Source organism: Pseudopipra pipra, chromosome 6, assembly GCF_036250125.1.
Source record: "Pseudopipra pipra isolate bDixPip1 chromosome 6, bDixPip1.hap1, whole genome shotgun sequence".
Classification (NCBI taxonomy): domain Eukaryota; kingdom Metazoa; phylum Chordata; class Aves; order Passeriformes; family Pipridae; genus Pseudopipra; species Pseudopipra pipra.
Genome location: NC_087554.1, coordinates 41,230,086 through 41,255,846, shown reverse-complemented (window position 1 = coordinate 41,255,846; position 25,761 = coordinate 41,230,086). Strand labels below are relative to the sequence as shown.

Sequence of the window (25,761 nt, the reverse complement as noted above, 5' to 3'; positions counted from 1 at the left end):
CAGAGGTGATAGCCAGGGGAAGGTAATGGGTCTGCCTGGGGCATGGTGGAATAGGGCACAATGGGAAGGGACCTAGGCAGCACTGGGGAGAGAAGTGCACCAAGGAGGGCCATGGCAGCAGGGGACAGGCTTGCTTCGGGATGGTAGACGGGCTTTGGGGCTGCAGCAGCAGGAAAAAGCCCCAGAGACAGTCATGAGGCTGAAGGGACCAGAGCCTTGGTGTCCTCTCAGGTGGCAATGATGATGTGTGTCCCCCAAAAGGAAGGGGTGGGGGGTAAGGAAGGCCTGGTGGGGCAGAGGACTGAGGGGCAAGGGTATGCTCAAGGGGAACAGGCAATGGGCACCCCTGCCAGGCAGCCCCAAACACAGAGACCAGGGCCCTGCTCCCTGGCAGGGGTGGCCAGGGAGGCCTGACAGTCTGAGTAGGAACGTGGTCCCCAGAGGACAGAGTGTCTGTCGGGGCTGGCTTCCACCGCCTCTCTTCCCCCTAGATCAGCTTCTCCTCCTTCTGCGACGAGTTCAACTTCTCCGTCTGTCTCTCATCCTCTGCCACTGCCATCTCCTCCCCTGTCTCCGGCTTCCTGCCTGGGGCTGGGGTGTCCCCAGCAATGGTCCCCAGGACTTTGGTGCTGTGCTCCTGAGCTTTGGCCCTGAGGGCGGCAATGCTGTTTTCTCTCAGTTCCTCCTGAGAAATGGTGGTTTTGGGATCCGGACCCCTCTCTTCCTTGTCACCTTTGTCAAGCTTGGGCAGGGCCTGGCGCTCCACCTCTGTCTTCCTCCCCGCCTCAGCCGCTGCCTCCAGAGACTTTTTGTGCATCCCTAAAAAGAATTGTTGGTATTCGGGTTTAGAAAAGCGCCTGGGCATGGGAAAGCCATCTTGAACTGAAAACAGCAAAGATAAAGAGAGGCCAGAATTAAGGAAAAGCAGAAACCCTCACTTCATACAGCAGTCACGGGGAGCCACTTGCTCCTGCACCCGTGAGAGGACAGCCCGGACAAGGCAGCTGCCTGCTGGGGCAGCCTGGCATCTGTGGACTCCGGGCTGCCCCCAAAGGTCTATAATTACTCTCCTCTTCATCTCTCTCTGTGAACCTAAAGCTAACTTGTCCCTGCATGGGGATGAGGGTCTCAGACAGCAGCACAGTTGCCTGAGATTCACTGAGGATGGGGAGGGAGATCCCTATTGCCTATTTCTGTATCAACCCACTCCACACAACCGCCCCTCTGCCTCTCTGTTTCACAGAGACAGAAGGACAGGACAGCCCATCGTCAAGATGCCAGACAGTGGTTTTGGGGCAGAACCAGCCTGGGAGGTCAGAAAGAGGGAAGCAAAGAGCAAGAGTGTGTTAGGGTAGCTGCTACCTCCATGTCTGCACAGAAAACCAAGTGAAACCAGACAGAAATGGAGCTCCACCAGGTGTCGAGAGCAGGAGGAGGCAGCAGAGTGTTCCCCCTGGGACCTGGGGCAAGGACAGTGCATTTGGGGGTCCTGATACCCCACACAGCATCACAGGGCTGGAGGAGTGAGACTGGGATGACCTCCTGCCCTGGACAAGGGTTAGAGCCTTTGCTCCGGGGCTGAGCATGAAGGATGCTTTAGCCATGGGAATTGAAGGCTAACATCAGCCTGAGCATGGGGGCAAATTCCTGTCCCAACCAGATTCTGCAGGTCAGGGTCCAAGGTCCAGCAGGAATTTGGGATGAGCAGTCAAATCCTATTGACGAGGGTCATTGGGGGACAGGGGGCATTGAGCGAGGCAGGGCAGGGAGAACCTCACCCTGCTGCCCTTCATCCATTTTCAACATAACTCTGATTTCTTCCTTGCTTCCCCCTCTTTGTCTCTACCCACTCGCCATCACCCATGAAGTCAGCTGCTCTCTTACCCAGGAGCCAAGGGGCACAGGACTCCATGATGCCATCCTTGGCAGACTTGAGGATGGACTCGGGCAGTGGGATGGAGTGACGCACCATGGCACCGTAGAGCCCATACTCAGCCATCACACTGCTCCTGCCCCAGCATTTCTCCCTCTTCCGCCATTTGGCCCGGCGGTTCTGGAACCAAACCTGAAGCAAGCAACAAGGAGGGACATGGGTTTTTTTGCAAGGAGAAGGCATGTCAGTCCCTTTCCCACATGGGAACACACATGTCTGTGCAGCAGGGTGAAGGCAGATGTGTGGATGCTCCTCCTGAAGGCACTACAACCTCTTTTCCTATGCAGTAGACACCAGGTATCTCTCCCTCCCTCCCTTGCAGGAGTGGCAAGGGCCAAGTGTGAAAGCAGGTCCCACCCCTCTCCGCAGGATGTAATTAATTTGCCATTGCAGCGTCTTTTTCTAGTGGCTTTTGGCTCTTGTGCCTGGGATTTTCTTTTATTATTTACTGGGTGTCTGAGCAGCAGCACGGGGCTGCAGGCAGTGGTGCCTGAAGGGAGGGCTTGGATGGGGGTGGAGGATCAGGAGAAGCAGGAGAAGGGGGAAGCTGATCTGTGCGCTTTGCCCTGAATTCCCAGTTTGAAAAGCCCCTCATCTTCTCAGAAAATTGGCAGAATAATCTCTGAGCTGTGACCTGGGGGCCAGCGAGCAGAGAGGCGGGCGGCAATGGCGGGGAGGGGGTGATACTGGCAGAAATCTATTAGTGCTCTCTCTCTGATTTCCATTCCTCCTGTCTCCCTCGCCCTCCTCCCTCCCCGGCTCCCCTCCCTTCCCACCGAGCAGAGGCATCAGCTTTAGATGAAAAATTGCTTGAGGTCTATTCAGAAGGAGGCAAAGGAAGAGTCAGCCCCAGGGGCAGCCCAGGCCTGATTGAAAAATAAGTTAATTTCAGTTTGAATCGATGGGCCTCAGGCACTGAAATATCACGGGAAATTAAAGCAGCTGGTCCCCAGGGAACCACGCCATTGACCTGCGCTAATTAATGCCATGGAGTTACCAGGCCCCTCTCCAAGAGGCAGCCCCTCCCTCCCTGCGGACACCCCAAACACCTCCTCATTTAACTAATTAGACTCACAGAAAATTGGGTGTTAATTTGTTTAGGATTTTTTTTCTTTTCTATTTTTTTTCCCTCTCTTTCCCAGAAAGTACATGGCAGAATGGAAATGAATGGCAGGGTCTCGCTGGCAGATGGATGCTCGGGGTCACTCCGCAATCTTCTCCGACTTGATTGCTTGATTAGGTCGTTAGCACATTAAAAAAAAAAATTGCTTGCCGTCTGGCGCTGGCCTGATGAGTGGGATGAGGCGGGATTCGCCTGGGTAATTTATCTTTTTATACTGCAAAGAATTTGATTTCAATCTGCAGATATATGGAGGTGCCTTTGACACCTGTTTAACATTACAGAGCTGACAGCTTAACCCTCTCTTGTCCCCACCGTTCATTTCCTTGAGGGAGCCCAAGTTGCACTGGGGGGCACTGGGGGGCACTGGGGGTCTGTCCCAGACTGCCAGCTCTGCCGTGGGGACAGTAACACTGATGCCAGGGAATGATGTCCTGCTCTCAGCTGGTAAGGCAAGCTCACCTCTCCTACCTGTGCAGAGAACTGCCTGGCACTGCAGCCCTGTGGTGGGGACAGAGCTGTAGGGTAGGCGGGTGGTTTGCTAACACTGGTGACAACCAGACTTGGCCATTCCTGGGAGCTCAGCCAGCCTGCTCCCGCAGAGAGCTGGGTGGGGTGGTGGTCCCAGTGGCTGTGATCCCAGCTTCTCCCAGCAGAAGACACTCTGTGCATGTCAGAGGGGATTTTATAGCCAGGCTGCTTCACCACACATCACCTCCTCTGCATGATGAACAGTCTGATTTACGCTTTCATACTGCCAATACCTAACCTCTGGACCATGGATGGCTGCAAATCCTCCAGAGCCTGAGCAAAGACCCTCAGGAATGCACACCTTCCTCTTTTTACCTGCTCCTCCATGCCCGTGTGAAACACGGGGTTGCTTGGCCCTGTAGTCAGCAGGATACTGACAGGGTCTCTCACTCCAGGCATTCCTCCCACTCCCAGAGCCCAGAGTGAAGAGCTGGAGGCTCTTCACTGGAGGCTCCTACTCCAAACTCAGCCCAAAATTCCATACTTCTTTTTCACCCACCAGACCCAGGCAGCGGGACAGCCACCCCCCTACAATTCCATGCTGTGAGGGGGCAGTTTAACCCACCTGAGACAGGAGAGGGATCCTGCCTGTTCTGCCCTGGATAAACCAATACAGTTAGATCCATCACAGCAGAGCTCCTCTCCAATTTCAGAGAGAAATTCCTGCACAGTCCCATGTCTGGTGCCTGTAAATCTGGCTTGGTTTGGGGCTGCAGTGACACTCTTCCACGCACCTAGAGTGGCTTGCAAGGCTCACCTCTGTACAGCTGTTTTTGTCACTAGCTGACACACTTAGGATCTCAGCCCACGAACAGGTTTTTCCACCAAGTACCAAGTGGGCAACTTTTTAAACTCCCCTCAAACTTATTTTATCAGATGCCTATTCACTGATGCTTTTACTACCTTTCCCTTTCTCTTCCCTCCTGCCTTGATGTCTCAAACATCTTCCCCCATGCCTCACACTCCCCTTCTCTCTGGTCAGGTCTCAGCCTGCCCACTGCTACTAAACCAGATGCCCTGAAGCATCCCCTTTTCCATGGCTGTGTTACACAAACACTGGAGGCAGCAGAAGCTTTACCAGCTGGCAGCCCAGTCTTGACTAGAGACAGTAGAAAATTTTCAATCAAAAAATGCTGATTCAATCACATAGGAAAAACAGTGTCCAGCCAGTGGAAGTGTAATCAAAATTATTTATGGCTTTCTTATGAATGCTGTATTTTAATCTCAGATGCATAAGACATGCAAAATCTATGCTTTAAAGCCAAATGGGAATATCAAAATTACATCAACATTTCAGTAAGATTATTCTGAGATTTCTGAAACCAATTTTTGTTTTTTGATGGGAATTTCCTCTTAGTTTTGACTAGGAAAAATGAAAGTTTGAAATCCCAGAATGTCTATCAGAATAGAAATCAGGAAGACTGACCATCTTGCTTTAATACCAGGAGCCATATCTTCATCTCATGAATGAAGCTGAGTGAAACCAGTAGTGCTCTTTACAGAATATTGCTGGGATCAGATCCCAGCCCAGCATCTCTGCCACAAGCCGATCCCAAGGAACATGGAAAGAAAAGCTCCAGCATGGCACTGGCAGCTCCCACACCATTTCAGATCAGCAGAATTGTTCCCTGTGGCCTGTTCTCATGATTTTGTCCTCATTCAGATGGCTCCATCAGTGGGACTTTCTTCTGGGAGATCTCGCTGCTTTTTCCAAATTTCCCGATGTGTTACCAGAATTTTCCCATGCCTTGTTTCTGAGCTGAATTATGCACTGGTTTTAGTAATTCAGAGGTATTCTCAGCTCTGTTGGTACATCAGCCACAACTTCCAAATATGCAGTTATTTATTATTGGCACCTCGCTTCTCCTGGAGTGGGTTCACCCTTACACTTACATTTACTCATGGTTTTGGTATTCTTCAGCTGCTTACTGTCCTTTCTTGCTTTACTTGCTTTACTTCTTCCAACTCTTGATCTGCTACAAGCAATGTTTAGGTTTGTCCATGTTTCCTCTTGCCCCTTCCCATTCTGTGGATTGGCTCAGCTTTGTGAAATGCTTTATTGATATGGCTGTGTACCGTGCACCTTCCTTCTCACTTGCTTTCATGTGGTTCTCTGTTGCACAGCTCAGGGTATGGTAAAAAGACTGTGCTTCCATACCTCATGGGCAGTGGGGAAACCCCTTGATTAATTTTAGACTGAAGCACATCAGATGTGCTATTACAATCTGATGTGGAGAGGTGTCTTTTGGACCAATGTGCTATATCTTAAGTTTTACAGCTCTTTATTTTCACACAAACACCCTCTGGAAAACCCGGGAAGCTTGTTCCAGGAAACTTACCCTCAAAAAATGGATAACAGAGTAAAGTGGACAGGTTTGTCTTGCAGTATTGCAAAGCCTTCTAAATGGGAACGTTTCTAACTTTAATCATCATCTAATTCTCACCTCCAGTGCCCACTGCCCAAAGCAATAAAAGTTGAGGCACTCTATGCTTGACCACAGGGTTGCAAGTGTTTTGGAGCTGGAGTTTTGGAGCTGGAGTTTTGGAGTCAAGACTGGCAAGGACAACCTTGCCAGTTTCCTCCTCTGAATCACAAATTACAACTGACACTTCTTCGGATTATTGATGATGCAGAAGAGCAAATTATAGGAGGAGGAATCTCTCATTTTGCAAAGGGACATGAGACTCAATGTATCCTTGTTATCCACATTCATTATATTAGTTAGTTTGTTTACCTAATCAGTGCCTGAAACATTGTCTGCTAAAGAGAGAAATCTCCCTGCGACTGGCAATGACCCAGGAATCTGAATTAGCAAAGGGGTATTTTAAAACATCTATGGTGTTATTATGTATTGTTTCTGTATTGTTTCAACCTAAAATTTTCCACTGGTTACACTCATTTTCTTGGCTGCTACTTTCCAAGCTGGGGTACACAGACGGGGGAATTGGTATTGGATTTTTTTGTCTTCCTAATATAAAAAAATGTTATTTTCTCTGCCTTACCATGCTTCATCTATTAAAGGAAAACTCCAGGCTAGATAACGGTGAATTTTTGCTTCACCAAATCGTTCATACTGCCTTTGAAATAGCATTTCAACAGGGGCCTTTCAAAGAACGAGCTTTACGGACCACAAGCCGGTCGCAGCCCAAAGCAGCACAAGCTGAATGTCCACTAGATGGCCACAAGCAGATGAACGTCCGCACCTGCAGACACATCGACACAGACACACAGACACTCCAGCACATGCTTTTGCCAGACTGCGTGGAGCAGCTGCACACAGCTGTTGGGAAACCAGCATCTAAAGCAAAGGACAAAATTCCAAGACCCCCAATGGCAACGCTGAGACCATCTCCCCTGCCCGTGCACTGACAGGCATATCTTCTTTGCATACCTGCCACTTCTCCACTTGAAGCCCTTTGGTGGATCCAGCTGCAGACCAGACAACACCTCCAGTTCACCTCCACATCCAGAGCCCTGCTGCCACCTCAGCACTCAGTTTCTCCTGACGACTACAGCTCTCCCTTTCTACCTTCTCCCTCTCCAACCCAAGACTCAACAATGAGAGTAATCAAAATGAAAACCTCATCTGAAAAAACAACACCATCCTCACCCTCATATCGGACAGAGCCTGTGGCCCCAGCTGAGTTCAATCTCAAGATGTGAGCACTGCAAAGAACGGCCTCTATCTTCCTTGGAGCATGTCCCCATCCATACCCATGAGCACTGGGGCTGTAAAATGAACTGCCATGAGGGTGTGAGGTCTGACTGTGCCCTGGGGCTTCCCCGAATCCCTCCCTTTTAGCAATCACCACAGGAAAGCTTCCTGGCTGCTGGTGGAGACTGCACCACTTCAGTAAGCTTGGAAACAGTTTACTGCTGTCTTTTCAAATGTAATGTCAAAATTATTGGCACTGTTTATGGTGACATCACTTTCTATGGCTGGTGTAAAGTGGTCATGAAGTTAAATGAGAGCAGTAAAGGTTGTACATGGGCTGCATGGCTTATCACAGGACTCATCATCCCTCCTCTTACTAAACACTGGGAAAGAGCTTTCTGAGCTCACATTAGAAAGAGCAATTCCTGTACACAGTGTGACAACAGCCCTTCTTGATAGTAACTGGAGTTGTGTCCAACCCACTTGGCTAACAAGTCCAACCAGACATACAAGATGAGCTGTGAGACAGCACTCATCCCTCTCAAGCAAAGATAGGATGGTTCATCGAAGCTTGGGTCTCCTCTAAGCTAAAATAGTAACAAGGACACACATGGAATACAGGCTTAATATGGCATCCAGCAAAAAGGTACACGTTATTACCATGCCACCAGTCCTGCAGATTAGGCCTTCCTCTGAATCCTGCTCTTAAAAGCACTACCTGGGCCAAGTATTGCTACTCGTTGCAACCAAAGCTGGAAAATCCTGCTTGACTGGGACACGTATATTAAACTGTGTTCCTATGGCAAATCTGAGGCTTTCACCTGGCCTTGTCACCTCATGTGGTGACATGTCTTTTCACTTCTTGTTAAACTTCAAAAAGTGAAGAACTTCATTTGCTGCAGGGCTCCCATCTTCCACACTGAAAAAAAAGTATGCCCACGATGTGCACAGTCGGTACAGTGAAACCAGTGGTTCAGCACACACTCAATCTGTGCATCACATCTGCACATAAAATGCACCTCTGAGACATTGACTTCACTATGGCCACACTGTGATTCCAGCTGACCAGTAGTTTAGCTGGTGCTACAGCTCCGTAGAGGCCGCTGGGACATGGCAGATAAACACCCAAATTACTCTTTTCCTAACATGCTGATTGAAAAACAGGAAAAACATCAGGGTCGTAGGTGCATGATAGTCACAGGAAAGCTGACAAGAGTGCACTCATCATCCTAGTCTACACAAACCCAGGGAGGCATTTGTCATCGTCACAAAGGGTGATAGTGCACATCCATCCTTTGGGTGATCACAATGCCTGACTCCATTAACCAAGCTGCTATCCTGCCTGTATTATTTCATTTTGCCTTCTTTTCCCTCACTAACACTTCTCTGCAGGTCCTCTAAGACAGAGGAAACCTTAGCATAGATCTTTGTAAACGTTCATATGCAATGCATTCTCTGACCATGCAGGGATGCACAATAATTATGGTTTTCTTGTTGGAGCAAGGTGAGTTAGGACAGTCAGAAGAGAAATGTCACATCCCCTTCATAATGCCTTTCAATGGGCACTAAAATCAGACCATGAGATGCCAGCATTCCTCTGAGGCTGTGGAGCACTGCCTGTGCTCTGGGACTGCACCCTGCATGCCCAGCATGCCCAGCAGCTCCAGGATGCCCTTTCCTTTACCAGTATACACCAAGCAAAGGGCAAAGGTGCTCTCTGACCTTCTCCAGAAAAAAAGCATTGGCACCAGAGGCTGTGCACCAGCAAGAGAAGGTGTCTGCAGTACTCCCTGGCATGTAGTATTTTCTGAGCTAAAGCCCTGTGGGCATGGGGACAGTCCACAAGTCCCCCTGAGGGGTACAGTGCACACTCACTAATGCACTGTACTCTTGGGGCATTGAAGCATCAGCTGGAAGATATCTACACAAACATGTGATGTTTTATAAAATGTTGTAAGATGTAATCAGTTTCCATGCAACAGTTTGGACTGACCACTAAAAGGAGAAAGTTGCAGTCTTTACAATCTTCCCTTAGGAAGGTACATAGTAAAGATGATGTTTGCAATTCCTGGCCTCACGCAGTGAAAGATATCTAATCACCCAAACTCAGAAAATCCTTCATAGAGCTCTTAAATCTGGGGAAGGAGGAGGACCACCAGAGCCAAAGAGCAGTGCAGAACAGTGGTCTGGCCCCTGACCACGAGTCAAGAGGTAGGACTGGCAGTTATCTTTGGGGTGCCCCTTCAGCACTCTACTCCTATCACGTGTCTGCTCCTGGCTCTACATGTTCCTCAGCTCTGTGTACCCTTAACCTTCTGTGGGTAATTCACAGCTCCAGGGGTTTTCACATGACATCTTACAGCTGCAGAAGATTGATGCTCCAGGCACTGGCTGCTGCTGTGCCACTGACGCTTGCAGACAACACCATCAGCTCAGACTAGAGCACAGCACAGCACAGCTAGCAGTGTGACCTGCAGAGCTGCCAACAGTCTGTGGGTGCTGGTTGCACCAGGACGGCATATCTGAGGTCACAGTACATTTCCAGGTACCCCCCATGCTTAGTCTGCCCAAGCTAAGATCTCCCAGGCTGGGACTCTCCCTTAGTTGTCACTTAGACACTGAAGCCTTGATCTCAGTCATGGTCATCATATAAGCTCAAGAAGTTGACCCAGTCAACAAAGAAATAGTGGGTTCCTGTAGTGACAGTCATGGGGCATTCTGAGTTGGAAAGAGGGCAATGAAGCCAAAGATACGAAGTGACCCAGATATCAGAAACACCAGTGGACATAAAGCACGTTATCTTGGAGTGGACATCACTGGCACATCCAGCACTTTTGTTGTAAGATACTATAGCAACAGTTTGTTACCCAACTCCATTCCTCTTTTCTGCTCCACAGAAGGAACTGCCAGCCTCATGCACGTAGAGATCAGAGTCAGCAATATATCTGTTGAGGACTGGACTTCCCTACACTGCCTGGGCCTACACTGCCTGGCTCACAGAACACCCAAAGAAGGCCAATGAAAAGGTGGAGGAGGTTTGTGCTACCGGAGAAGAATAAGAACTTGTTGAGATCTATCAGGGTAAAAGGAAACAGAGAAAAATAGATCCATTAAGAAATAAAGGGGAGAGTAAATTAACTGAGTGTCTGAAATGCCTGTGTTATTGAACTGTTAGAAAAACCTCTATTCAAAGTCAGGAAAGGAGGAAAACTTCATAATAAAGGGTCATTAGAGGAAAACACAAAGACAACCATCAGCTGGTCCCTCTGCCAGACATCCTAAGACTGGAGGGGAATTAACTATTCAACTTGCTGGGCTGACCATTATTTTTTAAAAAAACAGTTGTGAAAAACTGCAGTAGTATCAGAAGAGAGAAAAGAAAGTTCATCATTAAATGAAGGAATGAATAGAAGTGTTCCCAGCACAGGGATTTGGGCAGCATTTCCAGAAGAGTTTAAGTGATTGAGGAACTGCAATGCCTATGCAAACTCAGAGAAGCGTTACCCTTAAACAACTGTTGTTAAGAAAATGGGAGATGAATGCAGGGAAGAGTTGTCACAGCCTGACGTCAAACCTGCAGAGCCATTCCTAATTCTCCTGGATGTGACAAGGAAAGCCTTTGCCAAGCACTTCACAGAAATGGGCTATGGCATTTTCTGTTGTCCATCTGTCTTCCTCTTTCAGGGAACTCATGTGCCCCAACGCTTGAAAGTATCTGACCCTTGGCATCTCCAAACCAGGGAGAGAACAAGCAAAGTCACTGCAAAGAGTGCTGTTTCCCTCCCAATACTGTGGAGAAGCACAAGTTCACAGTTCCTTATGCTGGGACAGCCATAAACATCTTGCAAGGGACAGAGCAGAAGTAAAGGACAGGCAAGTTTGGGTTTATTTGTTTTTCTGTCCCATTTAGAAAATCTATCAGTGGCTAAAGCAACTCAGAGACTGAACACAGAGGGATAAAGCAGTACCTGAGTATAGAAAACATTAATAACTCTGTATCTCCACATCTGCATTAAAAAGACCTTTTGAACTCACCTACAGCCTCAGCTGTAGCAAAGTAAATCCCACAACCTAGGCAGGTAATCTGCATGGTCTAGCAACAAACAGCAGAGTCCCCACTTCACAGTAAGCTGAAGAGTTGCTCCTGACCCTCCATTTTCCTTCCTTTCTCCTGCCACATTTTCTTTCTCTGTCCAAAGGCATGCAGTGTAAGACTTTTCAGACATGAATCCCTTTGGGAAGGCCTGCTCTTGCCTGTCACCCAGCCCCTCTCTTTGCAGCTCTGGTAATTATCTTGTAAACGAAGTTCTAGCACATGGGCTGAAAACAGGCCATAGATAAAGGGTAATGAAAACAATCCATTACAGAAAGGGCCAAATTAAACAACTCTTAATTGAAAAATGGAAATGAATATGAGTTTAGATCAACTAAACAAGCATGTTATTGAAGAGGCAGCAAACTCCTAACATACCAATTAAAGACATGGAGGCAGAGATGCACCATACGCCACGAGAAAAACTCATAATAATATTCTCACTAAGCCAGTAAGTTTGATTAGTTTTATTACTCTCACTTGTATACTTCCTACATTTCTAAAAGCATAGGGGAAGTTAATGACACTTATCTGATATCACACAGCCATAGTTTGCCCCAGTGCTCAGGAATTATTGGCAAACGTAGCCAGCAGTCAACTCTATTTCATGATTAACTGCTTGCAGGGCTCTTTGAAAATAATATTTTACATATATTTATGTATAATGAATATATAAAAATATATTTTGAAATGTGCCTCACACAACAGCAACACTTCAGGCTTCTCCTTCACCTTGGTAATCTACCTCCAACAACCCTGACTGCTCTGCTCACCTCCTTACAGCCACATGGTCTCCATGAACCTGCTGTATAGAGATTCCAGTTGGAACCCACTGGGCACTGGCAGTGTGTCTCATACTGGCCTTTCTCTGTTCTATGTACAAGAGTCACCCAAAGTTTTACCAAGAATAGACAAGTTCTCACTTCTTAGAGTAACAGTGACAAGCTTGGAAAATCCAACACCACCACTACTTTCTGCATCACTAAGAAATCCTTTGTCAGGCATTCCAGGCACAGATTCAGGAAAGGTGACCAACTGCATGGAGTAATCACAGCATTCCATTCTTACACCATAGGATTCAGGCTACAACTCAGCACTCTGCAGCAAGTAAGAAAAGCTGGCAGAAGAGGGAGAAGCCAGGGCTGCTAAAGCTGCATAAAGTTAATTTTTCCTTCACACTTTCTATTGTGTTTCTTGGGGGAACTCCTTGGGTTCACTCCTGAGCTCACGCTCAGTGCAGTTCAGGTTCCTCAGGCCTTTCCAAATTATGTTCACCTCTAAATAGAAAACCTTTTTGCAAAAATAAAGCAAGGTAAGGCTCTTATTCTGGAAAAATACTCTCTTGGTACAAATGCTTCCCTCCAAATGACTACTCTTCCTGATTCCTCCATCCCTGTTCAACTCCCTGCACAGTGATACTGAAATGCATTAATCTGAAAGCAGCTAAACCAATACGTTTTCAATTAGAGATTTAGTTGACCTTGTTTTGGTTTTAGCCAAAACTGACCTTTTAGCTGTCTGACAAAACTTGCTGGATACACAGACAATCCCCACTTCTCATGCACAGTACCAGACTCTTCTTGGGATTCCTTTTGCTTACATGAGCAATTTTATGTGTCCCAAAATTCATCATCCACATAATAACCACATAATATTTTGACAATATGAACTGACAATTTTTAGCACTTTTATTATCTTTCTCAATTGACTAGTTCCCTAAAAAGGTGACTCTAGTGTCCCCCCAATGGCAGCCAGGATCTTATTTTTTGGAAATACTGATTAATCAATTTGTTTGATTGGTAGGAGACATATTATAAGGAAAAACATACACATACATTTCAATAATCCCAAATCAAATTGTTACTGAACTTTAATATTGAAACTACTGTGTTTAAAGTTCAGAACTGCTACATATTAATAAATTCAATAGGGATAACTTATCTAAAATCTACTCATTACACTTAAGAGTACTGTTATGAGAAACAGCAGTTTAAGTCAGACGTCACAATACTTGAGGCCATTTTTAATACTTCATTCTGTTTATTAGGATATACTTCCCCACAGGAATCTACTTACCTCACCTGGATTTTACAGAATGGTCTGTGTTTATTCTAATAGGGGCACTTCAATTCTTCTGAATATTTTCAAATATATTGATTAATGTGGACTTTTTAGTATCTTGCAAAATGGCCACAGTGACATCTGGTCTGACTTGTGCATAGTGTCTCACTATGAAAAAGAATTACTTTCCCAATGGGAAGATGCTTGTTTTTCTTCCAGAAGCAGCCAGTTCAATGGGGAAGGGGGGGGGGGGGGGGGGGAAGACACACACGGTGTTAAAGAATGCTGCCTTGGAAAAAAAATCACATGTTCATCTTCTCTTTAAATGGAGGATTTAAATATTTTTTCCTGGATTCAATGTTCTTTCAAACCAATAACTTTCTTGGCCTCTGATGGCTATTTGTAGCATTCTGCTGAAGGTTTTACCTGCAAACTGTTCCTATATATCATTCTTTCAATTGCACTCTTTGAATTTCACTTTCACATCAAATTTCATAGGTGATTTACTTTCTCTTTGACTATTACTTCCTGAGAAATAATTCCATGAATGAAATTAAGGGGTAGATATCACTCTTAGGTGTGGATCCAGTGAGAACCCATGTGGAATGCTGTGGAAGTCCACAACATATGATGCTCACAAAAATCTTAGAAAACACTTTCATTAATGATATAGAAGAGGGAGAGAGAAATGTTGAAAGATGAGAGGAACTGTAAGCCACAAAGAAAATTAAAAAATATAGAGCTCTCTTGAGCAGCTGAAAACTCATGCAAGGAAAAGAATTCAACTATGTGGAATTATAAATATCATGAAAATGGGAATAAGATTCATTGTCAGCTGTCTCTTCCAAGGGGCAATAAATGATGTTAAGAGATTCAAAGCAAGGTTTACTTCACTCAGGCAGTTCTGCTGCAGAACCTCTTGCTGCAGGATACTAAAATATTTACATGTGTTCAAAATCCCAGGAGGCTGATAAAGTACTCAGTAAGTATCACTGGATAGCTGCCCTGTTCTCACACTCTAGCACCCACCTCTTGCCAGTGCCAGAGCTTGTAGGGCTGTGACTATGGCTGTCAGACAAAGTTAATAAAATGCCATATGAAATCCAGAACACTGAAGGGAAAATTCTGCGCATTAAAAAACAAAACAAACAAACAACAAAAAAACCACACAAAAACTTGTCCAAAAAAAGTTTGAAGTGACTGAATTAGATAAATAGAAATAAATAAATAAGGAAGCAAGCAGACCAGTGCTAATACGAGGCTGTTTCCACAAGGGCTCAGAAATCCAGCTGAACCAGTGTGAACACACCCAGCATGCAGTTGTAGGCATGTGGTCTCCAGGAAGACTGACAGGCAGGATGGGCTCCACGTAAGAACAACCAAATGATTGAGTGTGTGATTTATGAAGGATGATTTAAGGAAAGGTCTTTGCAACTTGTGTAAGCAATGATGAAAACCAAAAGTGACAGCCAGGAGAAGAAATAGCTTAGATTTATTTAAAGAGTGTGAACATTATAACAAGGGGGAAAGAATTAGGCTCATAACACAAAGGGCTAAAGTTGAAAAGGAATATGAGGTGAAATATCAAGAAGAGTGATCAAAGGTGGGAATTATCTTGGCATGGTTTGTCACACACAAAAAACTATGGACAAGGAAATTTCATAAATATGTGGTAAGGGATAATCGGTTGCTGACCTACCGGAAAGAACAGTGGTGCTCAGGACTTCTACATGACTCCGATGCTCACCCTGGCAGGGTGCTCATGCTCTCGCACAACAGATGCCACATAAATTCTGCTGTTTCTCATTATTTCCCCTTTCACGATGAGGAAAACTGTTACTCACAAGCACTTTCTTTTGGAATATACATGCCACTAGTTACACCTGATGGTCAGACCATGGGGTGCTTCTGCTGTCCAAGTCTAACCTGATCTTTAGGGCAGAGGGGTCCGAGTAAGGAGCCCTCTTAGTTTTAAAAATTCTGCAACACAGGGAGAGTAGGCAGTTGTTTATTAGCCAGCTGCAGAATGACATGGCAGCAAGTCAGTGACAGTTAAGATACATTAGCTTCTATTTCGCTTCTGTATCAGGTAAAACACTGAGTCTCAGCACTGGAAGGATGCTCCAGATGCTGAAGCAGTACATGCAGTGTCCAGCTCTGCACTCTCTGCCATAGTATCTCCCTCCACCTCACACACAGTGAAAGTCCTCAGTTCTGGCCAGAGAAATGGTGCCTCTGGAGTTCAACATATACTGTGCCACCAGATAAACCTCTTGGCTGAAAAGGTCCTTTATGGGAAATCGAAGGATCCTCTTTCTAGGACAGCATCAGATGGTGGGTGCAGGCAACACTACACTCCTGATAAGTCTCTCCTCTCTTAACTTGATGTCCTACAGGGTCACAAGAAGAGAAATGACCCTTCATCCATCTCACTCTTTAGAGGCAAAGCATCAGGGCTTGTTGCTCAGAGCAAAATCCTAATGCATCAGGTAGGATTTCAGATGATGAGCCATTATCTCTGAAGACTGGTGGAAATCCTGTCAGCACGAAGGTTATCTACAAGCTGTTAGGTCAGCAGGAGTCCTGCCAGATCAATGGGATACAAAGCACGACTTGCTTTTATAAAGATGTCACTCTTGTTTAAGCATAAAAATAAGGCTGGTTAGGGGGTCTCAGGACTGAGGGGAAAAAAGGCTGCACTTTTGTTTGCGAGGATCTTCCTGTCTCTGCACAGGGTTAGACCACAGCAGCTTCCAGCATCAGTGTTATCTTGCTAAGTGCCTCTGAGCTACATTCCAAACCCACAAGGGAGCAGCCTCCTGGGCCATCTCTTTAGCAAAGAAAGAGTACAGGCTCAAGAAGCAGCTCAGCAGGTGCTGGGCACGCATGAGGGACTGAACAGAAGGAGGAACCTGGGAAACTAGGACCCTCCCAACACAATGTAGCACTAAAGACAATGTCTCTTGTAGAAACTGCTATACACCAGTCACAGAGGCAGCCACTGCCACTGTGTGGAGGACTAGGCCAGTTTAACTCTCAGCCAGCCCAGAAATATTACCTGTACCTGCTGCTCAAGGCTCAGACATTACAATCCTATGCCTTACGTAGCAACCTGGCAGGAGCAAGTCATGAGTGAAGGGAGGCAACAAAAGCTGCTGGAGCCCACCCTTGTGAATATCATGTGTAGTCTGTCCAAGTACATTGTGCCTCCCACACTGTACACAGCAGCTGTAAGTCTTCTCCAGCATTTTGGCTATAATGATTGCTTGCATTGATTGCTGCCACACAGGACAAAGGATGGTGCTGGCACAGCCCTGCAGCTCAGACTGCTCCTTATCACTGGAGGATTCACCACACAGTGGTGATACTCCACGCCACCTTGTTCTACCTCCTCATGGTGGCACAACAGGACTGACACGCAACTAAAACCCAAATGTTAAAAACTGTAAGCTTAACAAAATTTAACAAATTTTAAAAAAATATATATATCCCCAGAAACCTTTAGGGAAACTTCACTTGAGGAGGCATTTGCCTTGAGGCATTTGCCTCAAGTGAAAATGATGGTGCAAACACCTCTCTGGGACTCCCCCATCATTCCCACACTGAGTCCACCCACAGCACTACTAGCTGCCTATGCCATCCCTGTGCATCCTTCTGTGCCCAAAGGAGCAGAGATGAGCTCTTTCCCTCTCACAGTGCCCACCCAGACACAGTCTCCAGGAGCTTCTCTTCCTGCCTGTACCTTCTTTCCCATAGCAAGTCCTCAAAACTCTGTGGTCTTTTCTTGCATGTCTGTTCTCCTTCTCTGAATTAAGATTCCCTCTGTTACACACGCCCTAAATCACTGGTACAACACACCATGCATAGCACATGTTGACATACAAACACCAAATACAAATCTGCCAAGAACAGCTGATCTCTCTGCCTACCCATGGAAAGCAGGAGAATTGACAGCCTGGGGAAGTTTATTCAGAGAAATATCAGCCTTCCCATGCTATCTTTTCTTCAGGGAGGGATGAAAATGGGTGAGAGGAGCATGATAAGGGGATCCAAGAGATATGATTACCTGTATCCTGTCTTCTGGCAACTCTGTTTTCATGGCCAACATCTCTCTAGCATATACGTCAGGATAGTGGGCCTCATTGAAGGCCTTTTCCAGTTCCTCCAGTTGGTAGGATGTGAAGATTGTCCTGAGGGGAGTAAAACTCTTTGATCAAAAAACATAAGAAGAAGCAGCAAAGATGATGAAGAGTCAGAGAAATGGACAGTGAAACCTGGGTAACCTGCTAATGCATAACTTTTCCCCATCTGCTATGTTTCTGTGCCCAAAGGTCAGGTGCCAGGGTGAAAGGAGAACCTGAAAATGCCAGAAGACAGCACTTTTAACAGTTACAAATCACCTTCCCTTTTCAAGGACCTGCCTCTAGAGACTGTCCCTCTCCAGCAGCGAGCACCCACAGTGATGCCAGCTGCTCTTACATCTCAGACTCCACTGCCTCTTTCAAGGATCCTGGCTGGTGTCCTTATCTTTTATGTCCCCTACAACTTTGAACCCACCCCTGGCCAGGCTTAAAACCACACCTCTCCTCCTCTTTCATCCAGACATTTCTTAACCCTTTGATAGTCACATTGAGATGAAGCAGCATCCCTTCAGCACCCTGCCTAGAGAGGTGCTGAGCCCTTTCCCAGCTGCTGATTCTTAGCCTGTTCAATCACCATGAGCAAATAATCCTTCACCTCAAGTCCCAGTGCATGGATGAATTCTCTGAATGTTTTATCCACTCCGTTCCCCACCGCTTTTCACCACTCCTTCCCCACAAGAGCCAGGGCCAGCTCCCTTCCTCTACCTTTCCCCTGGTTGCTGCCACCCTGATATCGCATTAGCTGCTCCCTGACAGCTTGCATTACCCTATTATCCTCTGGAAATCCTCCTGGACCACTCTGGGCGGGCAGCAGCCCAACCTGCCATTGCACAGCAAGTTCTCAGTTTGGGACAACCAAATTGAAAAATCAGCAGCTGGAAAGCTGAGACAGATGAAAGCCCTTCTCCAGCAGATGGATGAGAAGTCTCAGACCACTTCCACTCCCCGAGGATTAAAACTCCCACCCTTCAACTCCTCCAGTACAGAAAATGCAATTTTTCATATAAACTAACAATACTCTGATGGCAAAAAAAATCCCAAAAACCAACGAACAAACAAAAACACGAACCAAACAAAAAACACCAAAAAACCCCCCCAAAACCAAATAGCAACCAAGAAAACAAAACAAAACAAAACAAAAATTCAACCAAAAAACCCAAACCAAAATAAAACAATTATCAACCCAAGAACTGCAGCCTTTTTGCAAAGTCAATGTATAAATATCATCAATCTAAGAAATATATAGGTCCTGGAAGGAAAGAGAAAATAGTCTTTTTCTAAAATATATCCAGATTTCAGAAGGGCCTTACAATTCCAGAGAGCATAAACAGAAATTCTCAGAAATATCCTCCACTATACAGAATGAAAAGGATTCTATCAGATCGATAATATTACTAACAAAAGCAGCATGCAAATGCAAGGGACCTGCCTGCAACCAGACCCTTCTTTAAATTCGTTCTTAAATCCGTTATCTTTTCAAACCGTTTTTCTTAATTCTGACAAATCTGTGAATTCTAGGGACAGCAGAGCCACATCAATTCGTGTATTTTCTCTCTCTGGGACCACAGAAAATATTATTCCAGTTTTGATCCAGTTTACATTTCAAGCATTCCCTTCCACCTTCCTCCGACAATAGCGCAGAAGCCCGTCCAGGCTCAGCAGCAGGAGGGTTTTGCCTGATGTTCAGTTCAAGTTTTCCCTTTTTAGCTCATCCTCGGGTAGCCCCTGTCCCTTTTGCAATACGCAATCCACTGCCCCTTTTGGTGTTTCTATCCTGCAGCTATATGCAGGTCATCTCCCAGCCCTTCCTTGGTCCAACTAGGGGTCTTAACCGTTTAGTACAGAATATACAACTACAGACAAATGTTGCAGGTCTGTTTCTGTATAGAACTGAAAATAAAACAAATCCCCATCCAGACGGGGACCTGTACACCAGACTCGGCTGTGTTTTCGCTCAGCCCTGTCCGGGCCACAAAGAAGATGAACTCGTATTTACTCCAGAGCACCCAAACTGATAATATTTGCCTGTGGAGGGGCTCCGAGTTCGGGATGAGCCCTACAGACCGAGGCTCCTGTTGGATTTATAGCAGGACGCCTCCTGGGACAGTCGGTCTCCTTCCACACCGGTATCCTGGTAAGCTTTCACTGGGGCGTCTTTTAATCCACCTTTCCTGCATCGTGGTAGGATTGATTTAATTATTCCTAAATCACCCTCAGTGGATGGTGCCTGGCCTTCCTTTGTCCTGGCGCTCCGGCCACAGCAACACCAGAACCCAGCACAGGATTTTTTGTTTCTGTTTATAAGGCGCAGACAATCCAACTCCTTTTTAACTGTGGGAGAAGTCAGGCAAAGTCTATTACCCTGACCATGCTGAGGGGAACCAAATCCCAAAGAGGATCTTCGTTTCCTTAAGCAATTTTCCAGCCTTCTTCAGCTTCTCTGAAGGTTGTCTCTGATTCCCAATTATTTAATCTATTGGCAAAACATTTATTTCTAAGTAATAAAATATTTAAATTATTGATAGGAATTCTGTCTTGCTGACAGCCAATATTAAGATTGCTGTATGTGGAGCCGATAACGGGTTTTATTATTTCTGACAGGTAGATGATCTTCCCTTCCCGAACACCGGTGATCCCTATTCCGCCTAGATGCTCATGTGCTGTTCGGCATTGCGACTGGGAATACCTGTGCGGATCCAGGTATCCGCAGCCAGAAAAAAATTAATAAAACGACACCTGTGGTCGATCCCCCTTCTCCCTGTAGGCACGTCCCCAAATCCGATTTATTTTGGACGGGGAGAAAGAAAAAGGGAAGGACCCGGTGGAGAAGCCGCAGGGGCGCTCCGGCGGCGGGTGCCGGGAAGAGTATTTTGCTCCAGGCCGGAGCGGGTCGGCCCCGCCGGCGCGGCGGGGCTCGGTGGTGCCCGGTTCCCTGGGGACTGAGGCGGCGAGAGCCGGCGGGGTGGCCTCCCCTGGCTTACCTGTGCCGCCTCTTCTTTCGTTTCTTGCTCTGGTTTAGGGAAGATTTGGACATTTTTCGGTCGCTGGAGGAGACATCCTCGGAATCTGCGGAGAGACAGGCAGCGGCTGTGGGCTGGGGCTCCCTCCGCGCCAGGGACCCCCAGGTAGAGCCGGGCCCGGCGGCTCCCCGCCCTCCGCCAGCTCTGGCCGAAGATTTCGTTGCGGTCGCGCCGCGGACGGGGCACGACGCCGGCCGCTCCCTCCAGCGCGGCGCGGCCCCAGCGCCGCTCCCGGTCCCGGTGAGGGCAGCTCGGGGCGATCCACCCCGGACAGGGAAAGCTCCGGGCAGGGACCAGGCTGCAGCTCTCGCTTCTCTCCCCCAGTGTCGTTTGCTGAGGCTGCTGTTGTCTCGCTGCTAAAATGCAGAGCCCGGAGAGCTCAACCAAAATGTAGGAAAACAGGGAAGCTGCAACCCTCTGCCCCTGGCCAGGCATCCGCGGCCGCCTGCCCCAGCCCGGGGATCCCGGACTGCGCCGCAGAAACACCGGAGCGGGGACGGAGAAATTGAGGTTTATGGAGCTACCAGCAAAAACAAACCCCGGGAGGAGCTGGTGCCTATCCGCAGCCCCCGACTTCCAAGGGATGCAACGGCCCGGGGATGTTAAGGACAGGACACTGCCGCCTTTGCCCCGAAGGAGCAGCCGAGGGACGGAACCGGGACCCACATTTCGATGCGCGCTCCGGCCGCCCTCCGGTCCCGCTCCTGCCCGCGGCACCGCTCTAACCTGCCCGGCCCCGGCGCCGTGCTGCTCGGCGGGCCGTGCTGCGGGCACGGCCCGGACGGAAACCGCGTAGGACGGCTCCGGCCGCTGCCGGGAGGAAGCCAGGGGTTGCCCTCGGGGCCAGGGTTGGGCGCTGCTGCCTGCCGCTCCAGGGGTACCCGAGGAGGCCTCGGGAACGGGCCTGAAGGAAGAGTTGTGGGAGGCTGCTGCCGTCTAGGAAAAGGATGCCGAAAGGCCCCTAATTCTCCGGCAACGACTTGGGGTGGCGGGGGACCGCTCCGACGGGGCTCCGCGCATTCTCGGACCGGGCGCCCTCGGCCACGCCGTCACGTAGCGGCCGCAGCCCCGAAAGGGGGAAAATACGGTCCCGTCCGCCCTTCTCCTCTTCCTCGGAATCGAAACGAAATCGCCCTCCCGCCGCCGGGCAAGTGGCCTCCCGGCGGGGCGCGGGATGCGGGCGGCTGCGCTGGTGGGGCGCGGCGAGTCCCCGGGGGCCGGGGACGTGCCTACCTGAGCTGGCCGTCTGGCTGCTGTCCAGCTGCCCGGGAGCCCGGGCCAGGGGCTGCAGGTGGACGCTCTGGGGGTCGGAGAGCACCTCCAGGAAGGTGGGCTGAGTGTAAAAGCCAGGGATGCCGCCGGCCCCCAGTAGCCCCATGCCCACGCCGCCCACCCCGGCGGGGCTGAGCACAGAGCGGGCCGCCAGCAGGTGCCCGGCGGGCAGAGAGTCCAGGGCGGCCCGAGGGTGCGACGGCGGCTCCTTGTTCAAGCCCAGGATCTCCTGGATACCGAAACCGGTGCAACGGGGAGGGGTGGGCCCGGAGCTGGGCTTGACCCCTGCCGCGGGGGGCGGCGGAGGCGGTGGCGGGGCGGCGGCGGTCGCGCCGTCGGGCTTGGGCTTGCCGGGCAGGCTGGGGGCCAGCGCCGCGCCCGCTTTGCCCGTCATGCTGCGGCCGGCGGTCCCTGGTGCCCGCTCCGGGAATGCCTGGGAGCCCCCGGCTCAGGCCCCTTTTATCCGCCCAGCCGGGAGCCCGAGCGGGGTCAGAGCCGCGCAGCCAATCACAGGGGCCAGCCGCGATCAGGGATGCCAAAAAGCCGGCACCGGCGGCGGCGGGGCCGCTGCTCGGCGGGCTGGGGCCGGTGCCCGCCAGCGGGCTGGGGCCGCCGCCGCCCCTGCGCAGAGAAGGGCCGGTCCGGCCCGGCCCGGCCCCGTAGGCCCCGGCCCCGCTTCGCCTCCAGCCGTGCTGGGGAGGTGGGGTTAGGAAGGGAGGGAGGGATGGAGGTATCCCTGCTTTCATAAACACGCACGGCGTGGGGCACCGGCCCTGGAGGAGAGATGTGCAAAGCCTCCGAGCAGGGAAACGATGGACTCTGGCTTTCTTGCTTATCCCATATTCCGAGATAAATATGTGGTCAGCAGAGAAATTAGGGACCTTGGAGGAAACCCAAGAATTAAAACTAAACAGTGTTCCTCAAAAATGTAGAGCTGGAAGCTTTAAATGTTGGAGAAACATTCATGCTGTCAGAGGAGCTGAAACAGTTGCTTGGACTCTCTAGAAACCCATGCCCATGCCATGGTTTCTGAACTGCACAGTTCCTCAGTAACTTGCCTTTCACCAGCTGTGGCAAGATACCACACAGCTTGTCCTTGCCAGCATTACCCCAGCCAAAGACATTAAACTAAGAGAAAGCTAAAGCATCTCATTGCACTCAACCTGAGGCCACAGCTCCACCACAGCATGTACCATGACAGTGGTCAATAGTCCACAGCGTGGCTCCCAAAGTCTGTCCATGGGTGCCAGTTAATCAGTGGAACACCGAACTGGGGCTGGGACTGTAGCTCCAGATCAGCATGAAAAGCACATCTTCTGCTTCAGCTTCGAGGGGAAGCAGCTCCCTGTTCCTCCTCTTAGCTTTGCAGGCCTCTGGGGTAGTCCATCAGGCCAAATGACTGCTGCTTTCCTGTGAAGGGGAGGTTCTTCTGGTCTCTGGAGAAGGCTCTGCAGTGGCCGGTGTATTGTGGCACAACAAGGGCTGGGAACTGCCTCTGAAAATTGTGGGATCTGTCCAGGATGGCCACAGGTGTTTTAGACTGCATACTTTGGAAATCCTGGTTTAAAGTCTTGGCCTGCCAAAAGATTGGGACTGCTGCAGGTGCTGAATATTACACCTCCCCTGAGCAAACCAGAGGCACCTCCACTGTGATGGCAGGATTGATGAGGCTGTCTTCTATTAGAATGGCAAGGTGGTCATGTACTGACCTGGTATTTCAGATATTCCCAGCCACTATTTTAAAGCAACTCATGACTTCACAGTGAAGGAAATGGTTCCTAAGAGGTGAATGAAGACTGCCAGGGCACTGTAGTGGCTGGCTGCTCCCTAAGGAACAGGGAGCTGGGAGCCAAATTTTATAATACAGTCACTGGAGCAGGATCCCTCCAGCCAGGGTCCTGTCACACTGTACCTGACCCTCCACGTCTTTCCTAACAACCTTGAGCAGCCAGCTTCACTCTTAGAAGGCTTGTGCTACAAGCCTTGTGAGGATCATCTCAAGCAATTCTACCATACCAAACCTTGGTTGTGTCTTATCTGCATTAGCAGATAGGTACAGAGGGGTGGGTTCTTTGGATGTGCTAGCTCATGCAGTACTGACACAGAGCTCAACTTGACAAGCCCAGCAGAGCTTATCAGCCTGAGAGCCACTCTACAGTACGTGTCACCTCTATCATTTTGTGCCTCCTCGACTGGTGATTGGAAGTAGTTCATACTAAGTTAATGCTCCAACTACTGCCAGGCTATAGAGGTATAGACATAGGTTCTTTGCTGATGTATACTGAGTTTCTTGGTGTTTTCATTGCTTTGCTCCAAACGCTCCATCACCTGCCCCCTGGGGTTTTCTTGTGGGTTTTGAAGTGGAATGTCACCCAACGGTACTACATACTCCCTCATCTCTGTTTTTCATGGGGGTGCTGGAGGGCACTCCGTTCTCCTGATCGTGTCTTCAAAGCTGTGAGGGCAGCTCTGTCTGCCTCTGCCAAATCTTTGTGAGTATCTGGTGACTGAGCTGCAAAACTCAGTCCATGGCTGTCTGCTTTTCAATAGGCCATCTCTCATTCCTCTTTGCCTCTCTGCAAGCTTTTGTGATTAGGAAACTGAACTTATATATCAGTACTTACTTATATTTCAATACCTGTGTGACTAATCTCTGGCAATATTTTCAACCAGAAGAAATTCTGTCTTTATTTGAGCTTTCCTCATCTAAATGGCTCAGATGGTCTCCTGGGGAGAGGAACCTTAGAAACCTCAGATCCTCTCATATGTTTCTGATTCAGCTCATCGTTTGCCTTCTTCCACAATTATTCTGCCGAACTTTTCCACTTCTCCCATTTCTGTTTGCAAATCTGTCCCTCATCCAGGGCACACATATTGGGCTGATTTGTTTCTTCATTCAGTCTTTACTCCAGTCTTCTTCTGTGTCCTTGGACAACCTGAATCCCAGAAGCAATGTTTGTCTTTACCCCCTCAGTCTGCAGAAAAATATCACTTCTCCTCCATTTCTATCACATTTCTGTCAGCATAGGATTCAAAGCTGTCTTTGTCTAGACAGACTTCAGTGGATTCAGTGGATAAAAGTGGCTTATAAAAAAGAAGGAGAGCAACTTTTTACATGGGCAAACAGTGATAGGACAAGGGCGAATGGTTTTAAACTGAAAGAGGATAGATTTAGATTAGCTGTTAGGAGGAAATTCTTTATCCAGAGGGTAGTGGGGTACTGGAAGAGGTTGCCCAGAGAAGTGGTGGATGCCTCATCCTGGAAGTGTTCATGCCCAGGTTGGATGGGGCTCTGAGCAACCTGATCTAGTGGGTGATATCCCTGCTCATGGCAGGGGGGTTGAAACTAGATGAACTTTAAGGGCCCTTCCAACTCAAACCAATTCTATGATTCTATGATGATTCACACAGATAAGTCACAGACTTGTTCTCCCTGTGCTCTTCCATCTCCTCTACAATGGCTTTTGGGTTCTTCCAGCACAGTGTCAGTTATCTTGCTCTCCTCTGCCTGTTCTGACAGTGGAAGTGGCCATGCAGCTCCTGCCTGTCTCCTTTCAAATCCTATATAGGGAAAAGTACTTTGAATAAAAGTATCTCTCAGTATGTTTCTATTTTAGCTGTGTTCTTAAACTTTGGGGAGCACTAGTGGTCAACTGAAGTTGCAGTCCCTTGACAGTTTCACATTATCCTTCCACCATATGTTGTACTGTAGATACAGGACATGATAACGCTAATACGACAAGAAGAGACACTTGCTGTATTAATAAAAACTGCTGAGACACAAAGACTGACCAGAGCTACCTGCCCATAGATGTTGTAAATTCTGTCTGTCACACAAAGTCTTCAAATCAAGGCTGAAAGTTTTTAAGAGGTGATCTATAACTCATCCAGAAGCTATTGACCTGACACATAAATTATTTGGTCAAGTTTTAT

The 25,761-nt window shown here is 48.3% G+C and overlaps 1 protein-coding gene and 1 long non-coding RNA gene across 2 annotated transcripts; both read right to left on the bottom strand.

The window, feature by feature from the left end:
- Nucleotides 1–487: 487 nt before the first annotated feature.
- Nucleotides 488–22,506, bottom strand: VSX2 (visual system homeobox 2). The gene is made up of 5 exons (XM_064658729.1): nucleotides 21,790–22,506; nucleotides 20,518–20,602; nucleotides 17,461–17,584; nucleotides 1,885–2,065; nucleotides 488–819 (listed from the first exon to the last, which is right to left on the bottom strand). Exons 1-5 carry the CDS (start codon nucleotides 22,220–22,222, stop codon nucleotides 488–490), a joined length of 1,155 nt encoding a protein of 384 aa, XP_064514799.1. The 5' UTR covers nucleotides 22,223–22,506.
- Nucleotides 22,507–24,434: 1,928 nt separating this feature from the next.
- On the bottom strand, nucleotides 24,435–25,541 carry LOC135416796 (uncharacterized). Its single transcript, XR_010431734.1, has 2 exons — nucleotides 25,253–25,541; nucleotides 24,435–24,764 (listed from the first exon to the last, which is right to left on the bottom strand). It is a non-coding gene; the product is annotated as an uncharacterized LOC135416796 (long non-coding RNA).
- Between the last annotated feature and the right edge of the window lie 220 nt (nucleotides 25,542–25,761).

Bases quoted from the DNA above. Each gene is read 5' to 3' on its own strand.
- VSX2 (XM_064658729.1), bottom strand. From the start codon at position 22,222: ATGACGGGCAAAGCGGGCGCGGCGCTGGCCCCCAGCCTGCCCGGCAAG. The intron at 20,603-21,789 runs GTAGGCACGTCC...GTCTCTCCGCAG, and splicing joins CAGCCAGACGGCCAGCTCAG to ATTCCGAGGATGTCTCCTCC. The intron at 820-1,884 runs GTAAGAGAGCAG...AATTCTTTTTAG, and splicing joins CTGTGCCCCTTGGCTCCTGG to GGATGCACAAAAAGTCTCTG.